This window comes from Vanessa tameamea, chromosome Z (assembly GCF_037043105.1).
Source record: "Vanessa tameamea isolate UH-Manoa-2023 chromosome Z, ilVanTame1 primary haplotype, whole genome shotgun sequence".
Taxonomy (NCBI): Eukaryota; Metazoa; Arthropoda; class Insecta; order Lepidoptera; family Nymphalidae; genus Vanessa; species Vanessa tameamea.
Window position 1 is genome coordinate 7,193,553 of NC_087341.1, and position 16,472 is coordinate 7,210,024.

Consider the following 16,472-nt stretch of genomic DNA (forward strand, 5'->3'; position numbering starts at 1 on the left):
ACCCATCACATATTCTATCACCAAACAGCAATCATTGTGTTCCAGTTTGAATGGTGAGTGAGCCAGTGTAACTATACGCACAAAGGACATATCATCTTAGTTTCCAAGTTTGGATATACGAACATATCCGGTGTTAAAAGGACCAATATTAATTACCCCATACTTAATCTTAATGTAGTTAATGAATAGATGCTAGTAGTTTTGTGTAACATATTATTCCTTTTTGTGTGTTATTGTAATATAAACCTTATCGAATTAAAATACGATATAAATTGCATTGAAAATCTTATGTTATAAATTGAGTGAATACTAAAATTGGTATGACAATGTTAAGCTTTTTTTCTATTCGTGCTGGACAGGTACCGAGGTGGCGAGAAAAGCCGTATACAAGTTGTTACACTCTCGAAGGCACAGAGAATGTCGACGATAAAGTTTTTGAGAAAAGACATCAGAAGTTAGAGGCTGAAGAGAGGAGGCAGTTAAGGTACACACTATGGAGTTATTGTACAATAGTTTAGCTATTTTGGAAGAAAGACGTTAGTTATTTATATATAACAGTAGTCTTAGATTATAAATAATTATATATTATGTTATACATACTATTCTACGGCATATATATAATAATCCAACATCTAAACATACTTAGTATAAAGCAAAGTGTGTATCTGATTTATTAATGCGGTTTTCATCAATAAACAGTGCGTTTCAAAAGGAAGGTTTATATGTATAACACACGCATATTATATCTGATAAAAGCCTAGCATTTCAATTTTCCCAGTATAGGATGAATGTCGTATTACTAGTAATAATTGGTCTAAATATAGAGCGTAAATACGTTTGAAATTAGAATACATGGACTGTGTTACAGATAGATCTGAATGATGATATTAGTATGAATTTAATAAACCTTTATTTTTATATTCTTTCCAAAGAAAATAATATCAATTTGGTTTTAACTTATACTTGTTTTTTAAAAAAACACCTTAAGATAAAATTACAGTAAAGTTAACACTAACTATATAATCAGCGTGTAACGAACGAGCTGCCTTAATAAGTACCCAATCATCTCTTCCATAAAATGATACTCGCATAATAGACCGGGCTAGTAATGTATAATGCAAGGCTACGTACGAGGCTATGTAATAAATAGCTTTGATGGCGGCACTTACCTTGGCGTAGCGTGTTCGCTTATTCGAATTAATTATATTCATTGCATTTTTTCAGCCGGCTTGACGGTTTTTGTAATTCCTTAAGAAATATAATAAATATTTACGTTAACCCATGCTTGATTCACTAGAATTGTAGTGAACTTACGAGTATGGTTTTGTAATTAAGCAAATATTTTGATATATTTGGTTATTTGCGTTGTACACAGATGGAATTAATGTGTGTATTGGTCGAACAAAGATATCGCTATTCGATACGCCAGGCCAATCGCTTTAATATAGAGTAGGTAAACATACAACATATTATGTGATTTCCAAGATCGACTATTTTCTAGATGGCACATGAGGCGGATAAGGGAGCAACGTCACGTCGAACGTCTACGTTTAAGGCAGAGGGATTCATGGAGTTCCACAGTGAGCGCGCCCTCCGTGTATTCAGTATGGCCAAGACCCCAACAGGACGCCAGGTTTATCGAGATAACCACTGACTTGCCGGTTACGGGTTTTGGCGAGCCTTTACCTAAGTTGCCAGAGTCGTAAGTACAGTATTTAATATTTTATAAATATTAAAATAAATATATAATCTAATATAAATTATATTAGTGGAGTAATTGGCTTATATAAAGACAATTCCGAATTCAGGGTTGAGTCAACAAAAGTCGGATGACTGGAAGTTATTCTAGCGTCATATCCCTAATAAGCGGGTACTCTTCCAGGATTTTTTTTATGCATAACGACTGATGATGGAGTTGTTAATGAGTATACTGTTCTTATTTGAAATTTTATTGTGATTGTATATATATTTTTTTAATTTGTAGTGACTTCATGCTGCCATGGGTTCGAACGTCGAAAGCTTTGAAGAGATCAAAAAGATCTAAAACTCTTCACTGAGGGTTTGCTCTGGATTATTTCATGGATCAGCTGAGAAGTTGATGAATACTTACAAGCCAAGTGCATGTTTCGTGATAGTGCATCTATGGGACTACAAACAATCTATATAAATAAGTAACAAGGACATTATCTTTATCCTCCTGAGTCCTAGTGGTCATACGTAACGTACTGGACACTCGCGTTTAGTCCTGACGTTACGTCTAATTACTCGACCATAACGGCCGAATGATCTTCACGCAGAACAAATTGTAAAACACCAAAGATAAAACTATAGCGGCTTGATTCGAACGACCTCTATTTCAAAGTGAGCCTGTCCTCTTTAACAATAGTAATCCATATATTCTACTCACCTAAATAGTTCAACATTATTTGGTGTTGAGCTGGTGGAGGTAAGTATATCTTATATATTTAAAAATCAATTTGATAACGTATTGCCTGAATTTTTATGTTATCAACAATATTAAAAGTGTGTTTATCATGAATTTACTTTGTTAATAATTACAATTATTGGTCTTTATAAGTAGTTAAAGATGCCATGCTTTGTCAGTCGGTTGCTGTTGCATGAATGTTTCGTTCGTTTTATTTTAAAATATATTGATTGTTTTTAGCTATGAAGCAAAAGGACGTAAGTCAGATAACCAAGTCAAAATATAAAGATGACATTACTGACGAAGGTCCTGAGTATACTGTCTGATCTACATACATATGACCTTGAAGCTTTAAACTCTGACAAGGGCGAACGGAACGGAACGTCTGCTGGAAATACAGAGGCGGAGTTCGCATTAGAATTTTACGAACGTCGGTTACGTCGAATCGTCGCGTTCCTGTGTCTCTGTTAAGAAGTAATTTACTCGAACACGTGTTCTTTCTTTTTATTGACAGTGATTATTACAAAGAGTTTTCCTGTATCTTTAAATGTATTTGTTTCTTTCGAGGTGTTTTTGTATCTTTCTTTATTATTTATTTTATTATGGAATATATATTTTTTGTTTTATTTATGAAACCCGTGCAAACATTTACTTCGTCTGAATATCAGTTATGAAATTACGTTTATAAAAATCGTGTGTGATAATAAATCATAGTAAGCGTTTGTATCCCTCATGAAGTATATAATCAACTTTGTTTTAACGGCAAAATTGCCAACGCAAGGTTCAGGACTCAAGACTTTGTGACTAAAGTTCTGCATAAAGTACATTCGGATTTTACGACAGAGTACTTATTTTTTGCTCAGGTCTCAGGAGCGTATTATAAGGAGTAAAGTATGTAGTCGAAAATATAAATGTATATTTAGCTAGTGAATGATATTTGCTTTATATACAATTGATTTGATCATATAAGCAATAAACTGGTTGCTATATCATTAAATTAATAATGTCGAAGTCAATGATCTTGACAGTTGTTAACGTTTTATTTGTAATTAAACTAACTACCTTTATTGTTACTGGTTTACCCATTAATGGGTTAAAGTAGGTCCCAGCTTCGAAGGAGAAAAATATTTTAAGGAAAGATTTGAAATAATTATTGTTACAATCGTCTATAATTAGGATAGACTAGATGTTGCTTGCGGCTTCGCTCACGTCGATATATATTGTTGTCTCGTTGAAATTTATGCTCTCTTGTTACTTATCGACCATCCGATATTATTTTGTTTATTTATAACTTTGGTCACGTCTAAAATTTCGGTAATTTTAATATAATTTTAGAAGTGTTTCATAAAAAAAAAATCTTAATCATTGATACTGATTCTTAAGGTTTATTTAATCATTATGTTGATTATGATGTGGGTTTATTTTTCAAGGGAATAGAAAAAATTAAATCGTTAAAAAAAAATCGAAATTCGATTTTTTTTCTTATCGTTATAAAATTAAGTGCCTTAATTAACAAAAATTCCAATTTCTTTTTTTTCAATATTTAACCTCTACGTTCTGAAACTCAGATCAAAATAAGATAAATTAATATGACTTATCTTGACTGGTCATTGGTCTGCTGGAGCCGATGATATAATAGGCAACTAATGAACGTTCAGTATTTAGTTGATCTTACGTTGAACATTTTAGAAACGTAAATATTCGATAGAAAAATAAGCCTAGAGACTCGTATTATATTGATCGTGAGTGAATTTGCACCAGCAACTAATATTAAACGTTAAATAAGATGTACAAAATGTCACAATTGACTAAGCACGAATTTTTGTAATTATCGTTTTTAAATCTGTATATAAATCGTAAAATGATTTTTATGTACATTGATTGGCCTATTTTTTCTCTTTTATAAATATAATCTTCGTATGTCTAATGGAACTTCTCTAAAAATGCTTTAATGGAAGTCGAATTAAGTGTATCGTCAAAAACTACCACCGATTTAAATAATAATGATATAATTCGAATTTAATTTTTATTAATATAAGTCCAGTGTGAATATTTGTTAAATCACTTGAATTTTTTTTCATTTGTAAATATCTTATTGTAAATAGTCTTTTTTAAAAATATTTTTAACGTTTTTTTTTTAAATAAATAACACAATAATTAATGTAGGGTTGCTTTATAATACGTTGTATCAAGATAGCCCTTATTTATCGATATGATAAAGATGATTTTTAAAATGCTACATTCCAGATATAACTACTCTGAAATTTAGAGAAAAATTTACAAATTTGAAAAAGTCAACAGTACTATTTCCAATAGAATTAATGTTTATAGAAAAGTTATGAGAAAGTAAGTCAATGCAATAATATTTTTTTTTTCACAATTATGTGTACATAGAAAATTTTATACTTAATGCTGTAATCTCCGTAGCGATCATATAGTTATTTGTCGGACAAAACATTTCAAATCCATCAAAATAAGAATCGATTCTGTTCTTCGCGTTGTTATCTCATTCTCATTATCAGAATGAAAAATCATTGAAACATTTTTAGTACCATAGCGTAATAAATAAGTACTAAAACGACTCCTTCGTCGCGGCAAAGACCGACAAGGGTTATAACAAGCTATTGTTTTACATATTGGTTCTGTACAAAATACAAAGTTTTTGCATTATAAACTTTAAAAATAATTAATCATCTCTGTTAATATCCAGTCAACAGAATATTGATTTGTAAATAATAACCTAGATAATAATGTTAGTATTATTTATTACGCTGTGTTTGCTTTCGTACTAGCTTAGTTTAAAGGTGTTATTTTTATTTTTTTATAACAGAGTCTGGCTCGACATTGAATTGTAAATTACGTCGCATCGTCCAAATGAAAGAGTAATGTCGTATGATATTGTATATAGTGTAAATTCTCTCATTTAAGTACGTACAATTATGTGCTGAAATAAGTAGGTAATACTTAATCGTGTTATATTTTGCACTACGAATTGATGTTTTTATGATTGTCTCTTACACGTCTAGTAAGTATTAATAATGACTAAGTGATTCATATAAGATATGGATGACAAATATCATAACTAAGTTTGTGTTTTCGTTCCCTATTTTCCCATCAACGTGGATTATGTCACAAATACTAGTTCGTTTTGTGTATGAGAGGATCTCCTTTTAACATTATTATGACGTCATCTAAAGCCTATTTTCCCGTAGCTATGTAATACTTAACTGTTTGTTTTATTAATTACTAACGTATAACAATATGTGTGGGGACATCGTACGGCCACAAGTTCATTATTTTTCATTCGTCTGTTTTTCCTTTTAATGGAACAACTTTATATAATCAAGGGAAACGCGTATTTGTTGCAACGTCAGTAATTCAATAAATTCAATAGTTTATAAAATTTTGGCCGAGCGACGATGACGTCACGTTAAGGATTGCCATAAAATTATTCTCTGTTATATGTTTGTAGTTAAATACACCTACATAGTAATTTATTTCATGTAGCAAGTAATTAAAATATGAATGAATATTGGTGTTGATGAAAATATATATACATAATTCGTATTCTAGTAAATGATAAAAAAAATAATATCTTGAAATGAAGAATCAATTTTTATTTTACGCTTTCAATGTAAGTGAATAAAAAGAGTGTTTTGTGTTAATTTGCCAATGTTTTCTCTTTAAGCGCGATATGTTTCAGTGTTGGAAATATTTTTATATTCGATAATAACAAGGAAATATTGTAAATATATTATGTGATAAAATTTTATCTAGTGATTCATAACTGATGTATTCTGATTCTGTTTAAACGATAATGGTAACTTAGTAATGTAATTACGTATTTTTGAATTTCTTTCATCTGATGTTCATTATGATTGTGTAGTTGTTTTAGCGATACAGTCGACGTTGCATAACGGATGTTACAAGTGGGTTTTAAGCGCGGAAAAAATCGATAGTCAATACAAATTTATATATATAGATATTTGTACCACATCGGTACACATACTTTTTTAGAACATAGAATAAATGGATAGAAGTTTTAGAAGTATTTATATAAACCCACTTGTGGCCATTGTTGTGAAAGTATGTAATTTTAGATTTTAAATAGGTATAATATGTAAGTATGATATTCAAAACACCGTTGAAGCATTACTTGTCACTTTCCGTAGTCATTTCATTGGTATATTGTTTAATGTAAAGAAAACTATTACAGTTTGATTGTTTTTTCTAGTTTATCGGTATTGTCTAGCAGTTAAAATGTCTATTGATTGTGAAAAATAGACATTGTAGCGAAAGAGTGGATGAATGAATAAAATTTTCACCGACTTAACTTTACTGTTAAAGTGTTGTACGAGTAAAGGTTATGTTCTTTTTTTAATGTTACAAAAAAATATTGGATCTCATCTTTTAATGTCGCATAATATTTTTTTTTTTTAATAAATTTTTCGGGCTAGTGCTATATGCGAATGTGATAATATGGTGGTTAAGATAAGGTAACGCTCGAGATCATTCGGAACGTTGTTACTCGTATAACAATTCGCTACTGTCCACTCGTTAAATAACAAGATCTCATTAATTATTAATATTGAAATGTCGTAAATGCAACGGATAGGATTATTGATAAAAAAATTAATAATTGTGTGTACTAAAAGCGCCAATGATTCAATTTAAGATTTTTAAAATAAATTGTTTGCGTCGTACCCGATCGCATATCACTCGATTTTAAATCGAGATAATCGTATCAAGCCAATCATCGTTAGGTGTAAAATATATTTTCGAATAATTGTTGTAAATTAGTTAGCGTAGTTGTTAAAATGTGGCATTTAAATAATAATCTCCAAAAAGTGGTGTTTCAGTGTACAAGCTGTATTGTAATTCAATTAAGTAGTTTAATATTTATCTTTCCAACTAAACTTCTATGATTACGAATTCATGTGATACTTCAGTCTAAGTTGTAAAGTACATGGAAATAAAGGCTCTTCGATTCTAGTGTACTTTATTTTATTTTAATCATTAGGTTTTAAAATATTGTTTCGACAAAGTATTTCTAGCCACCCCGTCTCAAGCAGTGAGTGGCATAGTCAACACTTTTTTTTGTTAGTATCAACTACGGGTGTCCAAAGCTTTATCGAGGTGGGGTCAGGCAATTATTAATATCGTAATTTAAATTATCATTTGAAGGCAACGACTTGTATCGTCGTTCATTAAATTTGTAAGCAGTTAAACTTTAAGCATACGAAGAGGTTGACAATAATATGCCAATCTCAAATGGTTTCACCAAAACCGCAATGATCATTTGAATGGGATTAGCAATTGCGGATGCTGCTGATGATGATGATAAAATAAATTTTAGATACGTTAACTATTTTTTTTTTTTAGTATTTATTGAATATTTATCCTTTTATTTAAATTTGATTTAAATAAAAGGATAAATATTTACAGCATCGCAATTTGGTAATACATTTTGTTTTTATTATAATTTACTTGGTGGTAGGCTTTGGGCTCATCTAGGTAGGTACCAACCATTTTTCAAATATTCTACCGCAAATTTCCCCAATATTTCCGGACAAAGCATTCTTTCAGTTTCAACATAATAATATTTAGTAAAAGCTATTGTAAACCTTATCGGCAATATTTCAGCCCTGACTTCTGAACTAGTATGAACTGTGCGTCAGAAGTAATTTTTTATTTAAAAATGAATGCATACATTTATCCGTATTCTAAACGTTCGCGTATCTGTTATCTGATCGAGTCGAAACATTGTACTTAGTTGTAGGCACGTGTTTCAATATTTCTAAAATAGTAGGTACCATCAACATAGAAAATGTGACGCACGTGATGGAGCGAACAATGTGCCGCGTGTGATGTAGTGGCAAAAGAATAGTTTTGTGAAACAATGATTTTAATTTGCGAATTTCATCAATTATGTTTCGAACATTGCCTGATAATCCATTTCGAGGTATACCAAGACAAGAGTCAAGTTTACGCTAACGCTACGACAATAAGTTCACATAGTTACTGAAAAATTGTCATAGGAATAAACTTTGTTGTTCTTTTTTTATTTCTTCATTAAACGAAAACAATGTATACCGCTTTTTAATAATTTATTAGAAGATACTAATATCTAGCTCCAGGAGTCAGTATTAACTGTGCACATGTACCTATAATCATTTCAGTTCAGAAAAATGCAAATACTCGTTTTAAGTTTTTCCGCGAGTATCAATATACTCCACGACACGTCTATAAATTAATAAGTTTAAGTAAAAATAAGTAAGTACCTAGTTGTTATTTGAACGTGAAATTTATTTAGGCCGTCTCAATGACGAAGTGATTTGTTCAAGATGTACTTTCAATGATGTGCACATAGATTACCTCGCTTCATGTAACTTCGAAAGATGAAAGTATTTTCGCAACTTTAGTTATAAGAAATGAGTAGATATTTTTTACATAAAGATTGTATTATACTAAATGTTTATGGAATAGTTATTAATTTTTTTAGACGTGTCATTTTTTATGGGTAAAAAACGTATCAGACGGAAAGGATTAACATAAATATCAGAAATGTTGAATGAATTTTTAACGCTGAAAAATAGCCTCATTGGATCTAGACCGGCCGACGTGATCTTTCTGATTTTTACTTTGCAATATAATAGAGAAATGAAATTCTTTATCATACTATCCATCCTCTGTGGAATAACATTTTTTTTAAGTTGTTTTTTTGAGAGAATTTGCGTTGTTATTCTTTATGCTAGTTTGTAATAATTATAACCTAGGAATGAAGTGAAGGATTCTCTTCGTGTTGCTAAATAGTACAAACTAGATTGCGCAGTTAATCGCAAGCGCGTCGACGTTAAGTAAGTTATTCGGTCAAAAAAAATGAACTTATATAAAAGTTTTTGGGATTGGTATATTTTTATAAGTGCAATTAGATATTCGTCGATGTAGCGTTTCGTCGGAAGCAATGCACAAACCTGACTGCCAGTAAGTCATTATGTATAACTCGACAATCGTATATAATCTCGAAGTGCACGTATACAATATGAAACAAATTGTTTTCTATTTTTGAGAAGGCAACATAATTATGTTGTGTTCTGTGTTACCCAACGAAAAAATAAATGAAAGACGCATATTTTGGGTTATACCTACTATATATAAAATAATAATAAATAATACAACCAATAGCTCTTTACTACGTTTATTGCATATTAAATCAATGAATAACACTAATTATACTAATTGTGACAAAATGTAATAGCATTGAATTAAAAAAAAAAATTGTAAAGCTTTCAACAATATAACATAATATTGCACATTTAAAAGAAAATAATACATTGTTTGTAAAGTTTAACGGACAATTCTTATTGATTAGTAACAACTGTTTTTCTAATAAATTTATCCTTTGTTATATAAATCAAATTAAGGTCAATACCACACTTAAGTGCCATATGTAAAATAGCTTAAGTGAGGAACTGTTAGGGAAAGTGTCTCGATGCTCACTCGCACGATTAATTTCCCTCTATGGTATCGATCCGTATTTATTAACAACATCATAAAATACTACAGAACCTTGTATAGCAGGCCTTGGTTGTCTTGTATCGATTCTCAACTTTAAATATAATCTTAGGCCGTCGACTGCATTAATATTAATCATGATTAACACGTATAAGTCGAAGGTGAAAATAAATAACTCAACTATAGTCGTTATGGAATATGGAAATAAAACATTCAAAACGAACACAAAAATAGCACACAATCCAATGTCACTGAAATGATTATATTCATTTCATCTAATTCTAATAATATTTTAAAACGAAAACCCTTCAAACTTCAATAGAAAAAATAAAACCTAGCACCGAAACAATTTTTTTCTAATATAAATAATTACTTAATTATTTTTATTATTTAAGCCTCATTTTTCTTAGCTTTACTATTCTGCTATTACTTGAGCCTCTGCGTGTGACATTGACCTATAATTATCTAATTTACATAAGGCACACGTCAAATTATATAACAATATATGAATTAGACTAATAATATATTTATTGTACAAACGTGAACGAGTTAAATTTTAAAATTTATTATTGAATTTGAATCTTGAAGATGGTTTGTGCAAATAATTTAACTGTATACATAATAATAAATAACTTAGGAATACTTGTCGGTTTTTAATTAATGAGGATTCTTGAAAGCAAAGCTCGTGCGTTATATTCTGATAAAAACATTTTAAATAACAATCATTCAATGTATCCTAAAATTCCATTACAAGCTCATTAGTCATTTCGCTTAAAATAATACACAGATGATTTTATATTATTTTAAGGCAGCTGTCTTTAATACCTCAGTACTATTCGCTTATATCTTAGTTTGTCACCTTTATACTTAGACCTAAGCTTGATCGTAAATAACCTGTCTTTATATTTAAATTTATTTTGTCTTTTATTATGAAAAAATATAACTAGCGTGCTGCTTATTTATCACAGTGTCGAATTTTATTTATAATTTATGTGAACAATTTAAGTATAATCGAGATAACGATAAGACGTCCTTATGATAACTGAGCCTAAAGCTGCGTTTCCAATAAAGATATATTGGCAATTGAAAGTCGACTCGCGATAGTGAAATATATATTTACTATATACATATGTATATTTTATTGTTGATGTCGGTGGCACGTCGCATATTACCAATTATTTCAACGGAAACGCTTCATTATATATTAGTAATCAGCTCTACCTACATATTTAGACAAATTTATTTCTATTGGCAAGCTATCTCTAAAAATAGCTAATATTTCAATAAAATTCAAAAAAATCTATATAGTTTAAAGTAACAAACAAAACTTGTATATTTATACAAATTATTTTTTATTCAACATTTTCTATTATATATGTACGTGTACATAAAAAAATGTATAATAAAGTTGTCTAAATATCGAGGGAGCTGGAATTTAATTTTGTCTTTAAGTATTTTCTATCCCTGACGACACTTATGAATATTTATAAGCATTTTTCACAATTTGAGCTTAAGTAAAATCAATGACAAAAAAAGCTAAAAAATTGCTTAAACACGATCGAATATATATTTGACTAATCTAACGATATAATATTTAAAGTTCTGAAACATGGCACTCCTATTATTATTAAAGTATTTATCGCTTTGTAACTAGATATAATAAATATATTTTAATATATTATTTGTTTATAAGATAAAGCATGCTATAAGGCGAATAAATCTCACTTCGATTTTCAAAATATTCATTAAGCCCCTAGTAGAAAATCCTTACACACTGAGTCCAAAAGTGAAACTCAACGAATTGTTACATTTAAATGAGATTAAAATACCGAAATGCTATGGTCATGGATAACGTATACGGATGACACTGAATTTCTAGTATCGAAATGATTCCCATCACAAAACTCAGTACCATATTTAAAAACTTAGGTAGAAAATGAAACATTATCTATGTTGCGCGGTTGATGTCACGATATCATGAAAAGATGTGTATAATAAATTATCGTTAATGTGGCAACATTATAAAACTAAATACGAACTACGAGAGGTTTATTGTAAATTAAGTCGACTTTATTATTTTTAATGCTAGCAACGGTAGGCCGAAAATTAAATAGAAAGTATAATACGAGATTACCTTCTACTTAACTTGATGTTATTATTTGTATTTCATTTTCGACGCATTTTTTCATCAAATCGTCAAGTTCATTGACAGTTTTCTCCTTCTTTGCATATTTCTGGATGAAATCAGCGATTTCGGAAAGGCCGCCATTTTCGATTTCACGAAGGAGTTCGGTTACTTTATCATTATTCGATTTCGCTACGTTTTCGGTGTGAAGTTTGTATAAATTGTGTTCCCTTTTCGGCTGTAAATCAAATCGAGTAATTTTGAATACATTAAAGTTTCTATATATATGTGTTAATAAAGGGAATAAATATTTTTACTTACGTCTTTGGGACTCTCCGTATGAGACGAGACTTGAGCATTTGGCGTAAATACGAAAGGTTTAAAATAAGAGATGCTTGGGTCAGGGGTGGCGGTGAACCAGTGCACGCTCATGTCTGACGATAGCAAAGACACCTAAAAGTTAATATTTAGTTTAATACTATTTATCACAGCAATATAACATTAATTATGACATTGTTAATTTATTGATAGTCTACCTGGCTACCCTGGGTGGGGAATGTGTCGTCACACGCTCGACAGATTCCACTCTCTTTGTGACGCAGCACATTGAACATGTCTTTCACATCGAAATTATTTCCTGCAGAACTTTCTTTTAACAACCTCTCCCCTTCTTGTTGACGTTGCTCATCACCACCCGAGGAAAAAGCATTGCAGAAGTCAAATTTTCCCTGATAGAAGAACAACTCGTTATTAATATTCAACTTTTATAAAGAAAACCTTCAAGAAGAGAAAATTTCACCTTTCCATCCCAAACTCCCATACACTCGGCTTTTTCGAATAATCCTTCTGAATGTTTGTCAATTTTCGTCTTTATCGTGAGACCATTAGATATATTTCTGTATCCGGAAGCTATCTTCTCAGCGGCCCACAGTTTCCCACTAGTCTCTAGCACCCATGCTTCTTTGCAATCAGCGATAAGGAAAGAGTTGTGATAGAAGTGGCTATCGTCATATTCCGAGCATGGTCCACCTTGGCCATACTTCTCTAGCAGTGACGTAATCACATCTAATGCTTCCTCCGCACTGTTCCCCCTTTCGAGACCTAATCTGATTATATAAAAAAATATAATCAATATATCGGATTAAAATATGCCTGTGTTATTACACAAGAAACTGCGTCGCGATCGCTCCCGCTTCACTTCACTCAGGTAAACAACCTGACCTTTTATTATCATTGAATCGAATAAATTTGTAAAATGTGTAACTTTATAAAAAAAATTCAAATTTATATCCACATTTGAATACATAATAATATTCAGCTTTGGTCTAGTTAATATTATAAATAGTTGTTGGTATTTGTCACAATGTTATAAGTTGGATGCAAAGTTACCGTAGGTAAAGAATTTTAAATTTCATCTTACCGAACTAAGTCCATGCCGAGAAGACGTTTCTGTCGGGCATCACCATCTCCTTCATTGTTATTAGTCCACACTGCTTCATTGCCAATAACTACACTTTTATCGTTAGCACCCATTTCAGCACCCCACATCCATGCCGGTTTACTTAAAATTATACTATTCAAAGGATTTGGACTCTCATCTATTGTTATATATGTGCACTGGAAATCATGAAATAATATACTGATTTCGTTATATAAGGTCATTTATAAACATGATCATTTGAAAACAGTGGGTGTTAGGTTAAATAAAGAATTGGTATACATTAAACACTTATACGAATAACTATCAGAGAAAAAATTATAGATATAATCTTGATTAACATATATAAGGCATAGACGATTGTAGTTGTTTTCAAATTGTTTGGTAGGAAATATATAGAAATACAAAATTATTATTAATGGTACCAAAAATTACCTTAATATTATTGTAACTATAATTTTATATGCTATTAATAGCTTGACAACTAAAATAAAAAACGGGTTCCTTAAAATAAGAATACATTCCTATTTTGTAAAACATGAAATGAATAAACAAATTACAAACTATGACTGCATGATGATATCAGTGACATTTTCCTAAAGACAAACCCATAGCAAGAGTTGTTGTAATATATGGAATTACCATGTTTAGAAATATTGATCACACAGCTAATGTAAGGTAAGGAAAATTTATTCTCAAACAGGATAATAATTTGTAAATGTGAAATTCTATCTCAAAGTATTTTAATATTATCGATTCAATGTAAAGTCGAGTCATGACAATAATAAAAAAAAACATATTAAAAAAGATATGTATTAACGGCAACAATATATTAATTTCTTTGAGCACAAAAAACCCTATGAGACTTTTTTTCTACAACTTCTTCGTCTGATGTATCTGAATTATTACTAGATTTTTGAAAAGATGCAAGTATAATGTATATAAAATATAAAATAATTTTTACAACAAAAATATTGATCACTTTGTTATGCAATATTTAAATTATACCTTAATATACTAAATGAACTTTGAGGTGAATTAATTTAGTTACGTTATTTGCTATTTTAAATTATTTGGTGGAAGAAATTGCGATCAATAATGGTAAGTATCATTCTAATAAGTATAAGTGGACTTGTACCACTCTTTACATCATCAATTAGCTTTCAACTATAGAATCTAAAATATAGTCATGTCTCATATCTATAATTACACTAATTACTTACTTAAAACTGGTATGCAGTAATAGAAATTATTCATACTTGGCAGAAAAAACAACTAATGACTAGGAGGTGCCTTGCATGCAATCTCACCAATGGTCATAAACATGCACTGCCTGTTATAAACATATATTTAGAAAAACCAGAATTTTATTATGGAATCAATCTCTTAGGACAGCACATATTATTTAGTTTGGGTTTTTAATATTTTTTTCCAAAAATGAGAACCAATACACACAAAGGTTTTTTAGTGGATAGTTGTTAAATCAATATTTCAAATTAACTACATGTACAGTATTAGGGAGTATAAAAAAAATGTAGCCCAAAATTAAAATAATTCCAAATAATGAGAAACAAAAATCTAATAATTTTGTGCCAAAGCACGTTATTTCTTCCTGGATTATTAAATTTTAATTAATATATTTAATTTAGATAGCACTTTTATTTGTTACATTAATTAATAAAAATAAAAAATGCATTGTGAAAATATAAATTTAGATCGATTTCACTTAGTGTGGACTACATTTTCGATAAACGTTGTCATTTATTAGGATAAGCTAAATGCGTTCAGTAGCATATACTACCATAATATTATGTTATAAGTCTAATTAAGAATTGTCTTTAATAGCTTGATTGTTGGTGTTAATTAATATTACCTTCAATTTAGAATTTCGAGTTCGATCCGTTGACAGCACGACTTCTTGGACTTCGTTCTGTGGTCGATCAGAATTTTTCCCAAATATTACTACATTTCTATTCGTCAGAGGAGGCAGAACGACAAAGGTGTCGCACGATCTCGGCATTTGTGTTGTAAATTTCATTGTTGAATTAATAATGTATATTCGAATCTTTTAACCGGTTATTTATTTGTTTCCGTGCAGTCAGAAGGAGAACACAAATCAATTGTCAATTTAAAGTTAAAAATGTCACAATGACAATATACATATTTGAAATGGAACAGATTATAATTATAACATCGATTCAACCTCCGCAATCGAATACAAAAACAACTTTTGATTTCCGAATAACAAATTAACGAAATTTTAATTATTTACACATTACAATATTTTGGTATAATAAAAGAATTTGAGATGGACGGGTGAAATAATAATGATTATGAACTGAAGTTTCGTTGTGAAAAAAATGCAACATTAAATGTGAAATTGTTGAATTGTATAACGAAGTTTAAAAAAATGTTAATATGTTTTTTTATTTCTATTGTATATTAAAAAAATGATACAGAGATAAAATAAACTTAATTCATAAGCACAGATTAAATATTGAACATAATATATAATTATATAGTCGTAGGAATGAGTATAATTACAATTTAAGCTGAACTAATGTTTTATGAGTTTGGTGGTATAAAGTTTTATTCCGATACCACTAGGGTATTTTACAAATGTGTTATTTCTACTTTTGGTATCTGGCCTCGGTTTATTAATAAATATTGATATAATATACATATTAAGAATATAATTAGCTCAGCAGGCAAGAATAGAATTAGTATGGTATAGATGAGATAGCCACATTTTATGCAATGGTCTACCTGTGGTTACAAATTTTGTCTCAAAATTTATTTGTAACACCCAACATGTTATAACATTAGGAGAAAAGTATAAAACGAACCAATTAGAGGTGTTCTGCTATATGAATTGTTAGGCGAATTTAGTAGTAATGGATGAAAGATGAATTCTGCACGAATGTCGAGACTAATGAATGAGCGCCGAGAATGAGTGAGGTGCATAGAAC

At 30.0% G+C, this 16,472-nt stretch overlaps 2 protein-coding genes across 4 annotated transcripts in view; one reads left to right on the plus strand and one right to left on the minus strand.

Moving 5' to 3' along the window:
• LOC113401934 (uncharacterized) overlaps positions 1-3,690 on the plus strand; it is a 35,397-nt gene extending 31,707 nt beyond the window's left edge. For all 3 annotated transcript variants that reach the window (XM_064220323.1, XM_026642017.2, XM_026642026.2), the window contains 3 exons: positions 360-484; positions 1,502-1,702; positions 1,985-3,690. In XM_064220323.1, the coding sequence (XP_064076393.1) occupies positions 360-484; positions 1,502-1,702; positions 1,985-2,057 (399 nt within the window). In that variant the 3' untranslated portion in view covers positions 2,058-3,690. The remainder of the gene's footprint in view (positions 1-359; positions 485-1,501; positions 1,703-1,984) is intronic.
• A 5,917-nt stretch (positions 3,691-9,607) lies between these two features.
• LOC113401995 (secernin-3) lies at positions 9,608-15,637 on the minus strand. The gene is made up of 6 exons (XM_026642092.2): positions 15,377-15,637; positions 13,486-13,682; positions 12,865-13,171; positions 12,602-12,793; positions 12,387-12,518; positions 9,608-12,303 (listed from the first exon to the last, which is right to left on the minus strand). Exons 1-6 carry the CDS (start codon positions 15,539-15,541, stop codon positions 12,082-12,084), a joined length of 1,215 nt encoding a protein of 404 aa, XP_026497877.2. The 5' UTR covers positions 15,542-15,637; the 3' UTR covers positions 9,608-12,081.
• Between the last annotated feature and the right edge of the window lie 835 nt (positions 15,638-16,472).

Bases quoted from the DNA above. Each gene is read 5' to 3' on its own strand.
- LOC113401995 (XM_026642092.2), bottom strand. From the start codon at position 15,541: ATGAAATTTACAACACAAATGCCGAGATCGTGCGACACCTTTGTCGTT. The intron at 13,683-15,376 runs GTAATATTAATT...CATGATTTCCAG, and splicing joins CTCGAAATTCTAAATTGAAG to TGCACATATATAACAATAGA. The intron at 12,304-12,386 runs GTAAGTAAAAAT...TTTGATTTACAG, and splicing joins ATACGGAGAGTCCCAAAGAC to CCGAAAAGGGAACACAATTT.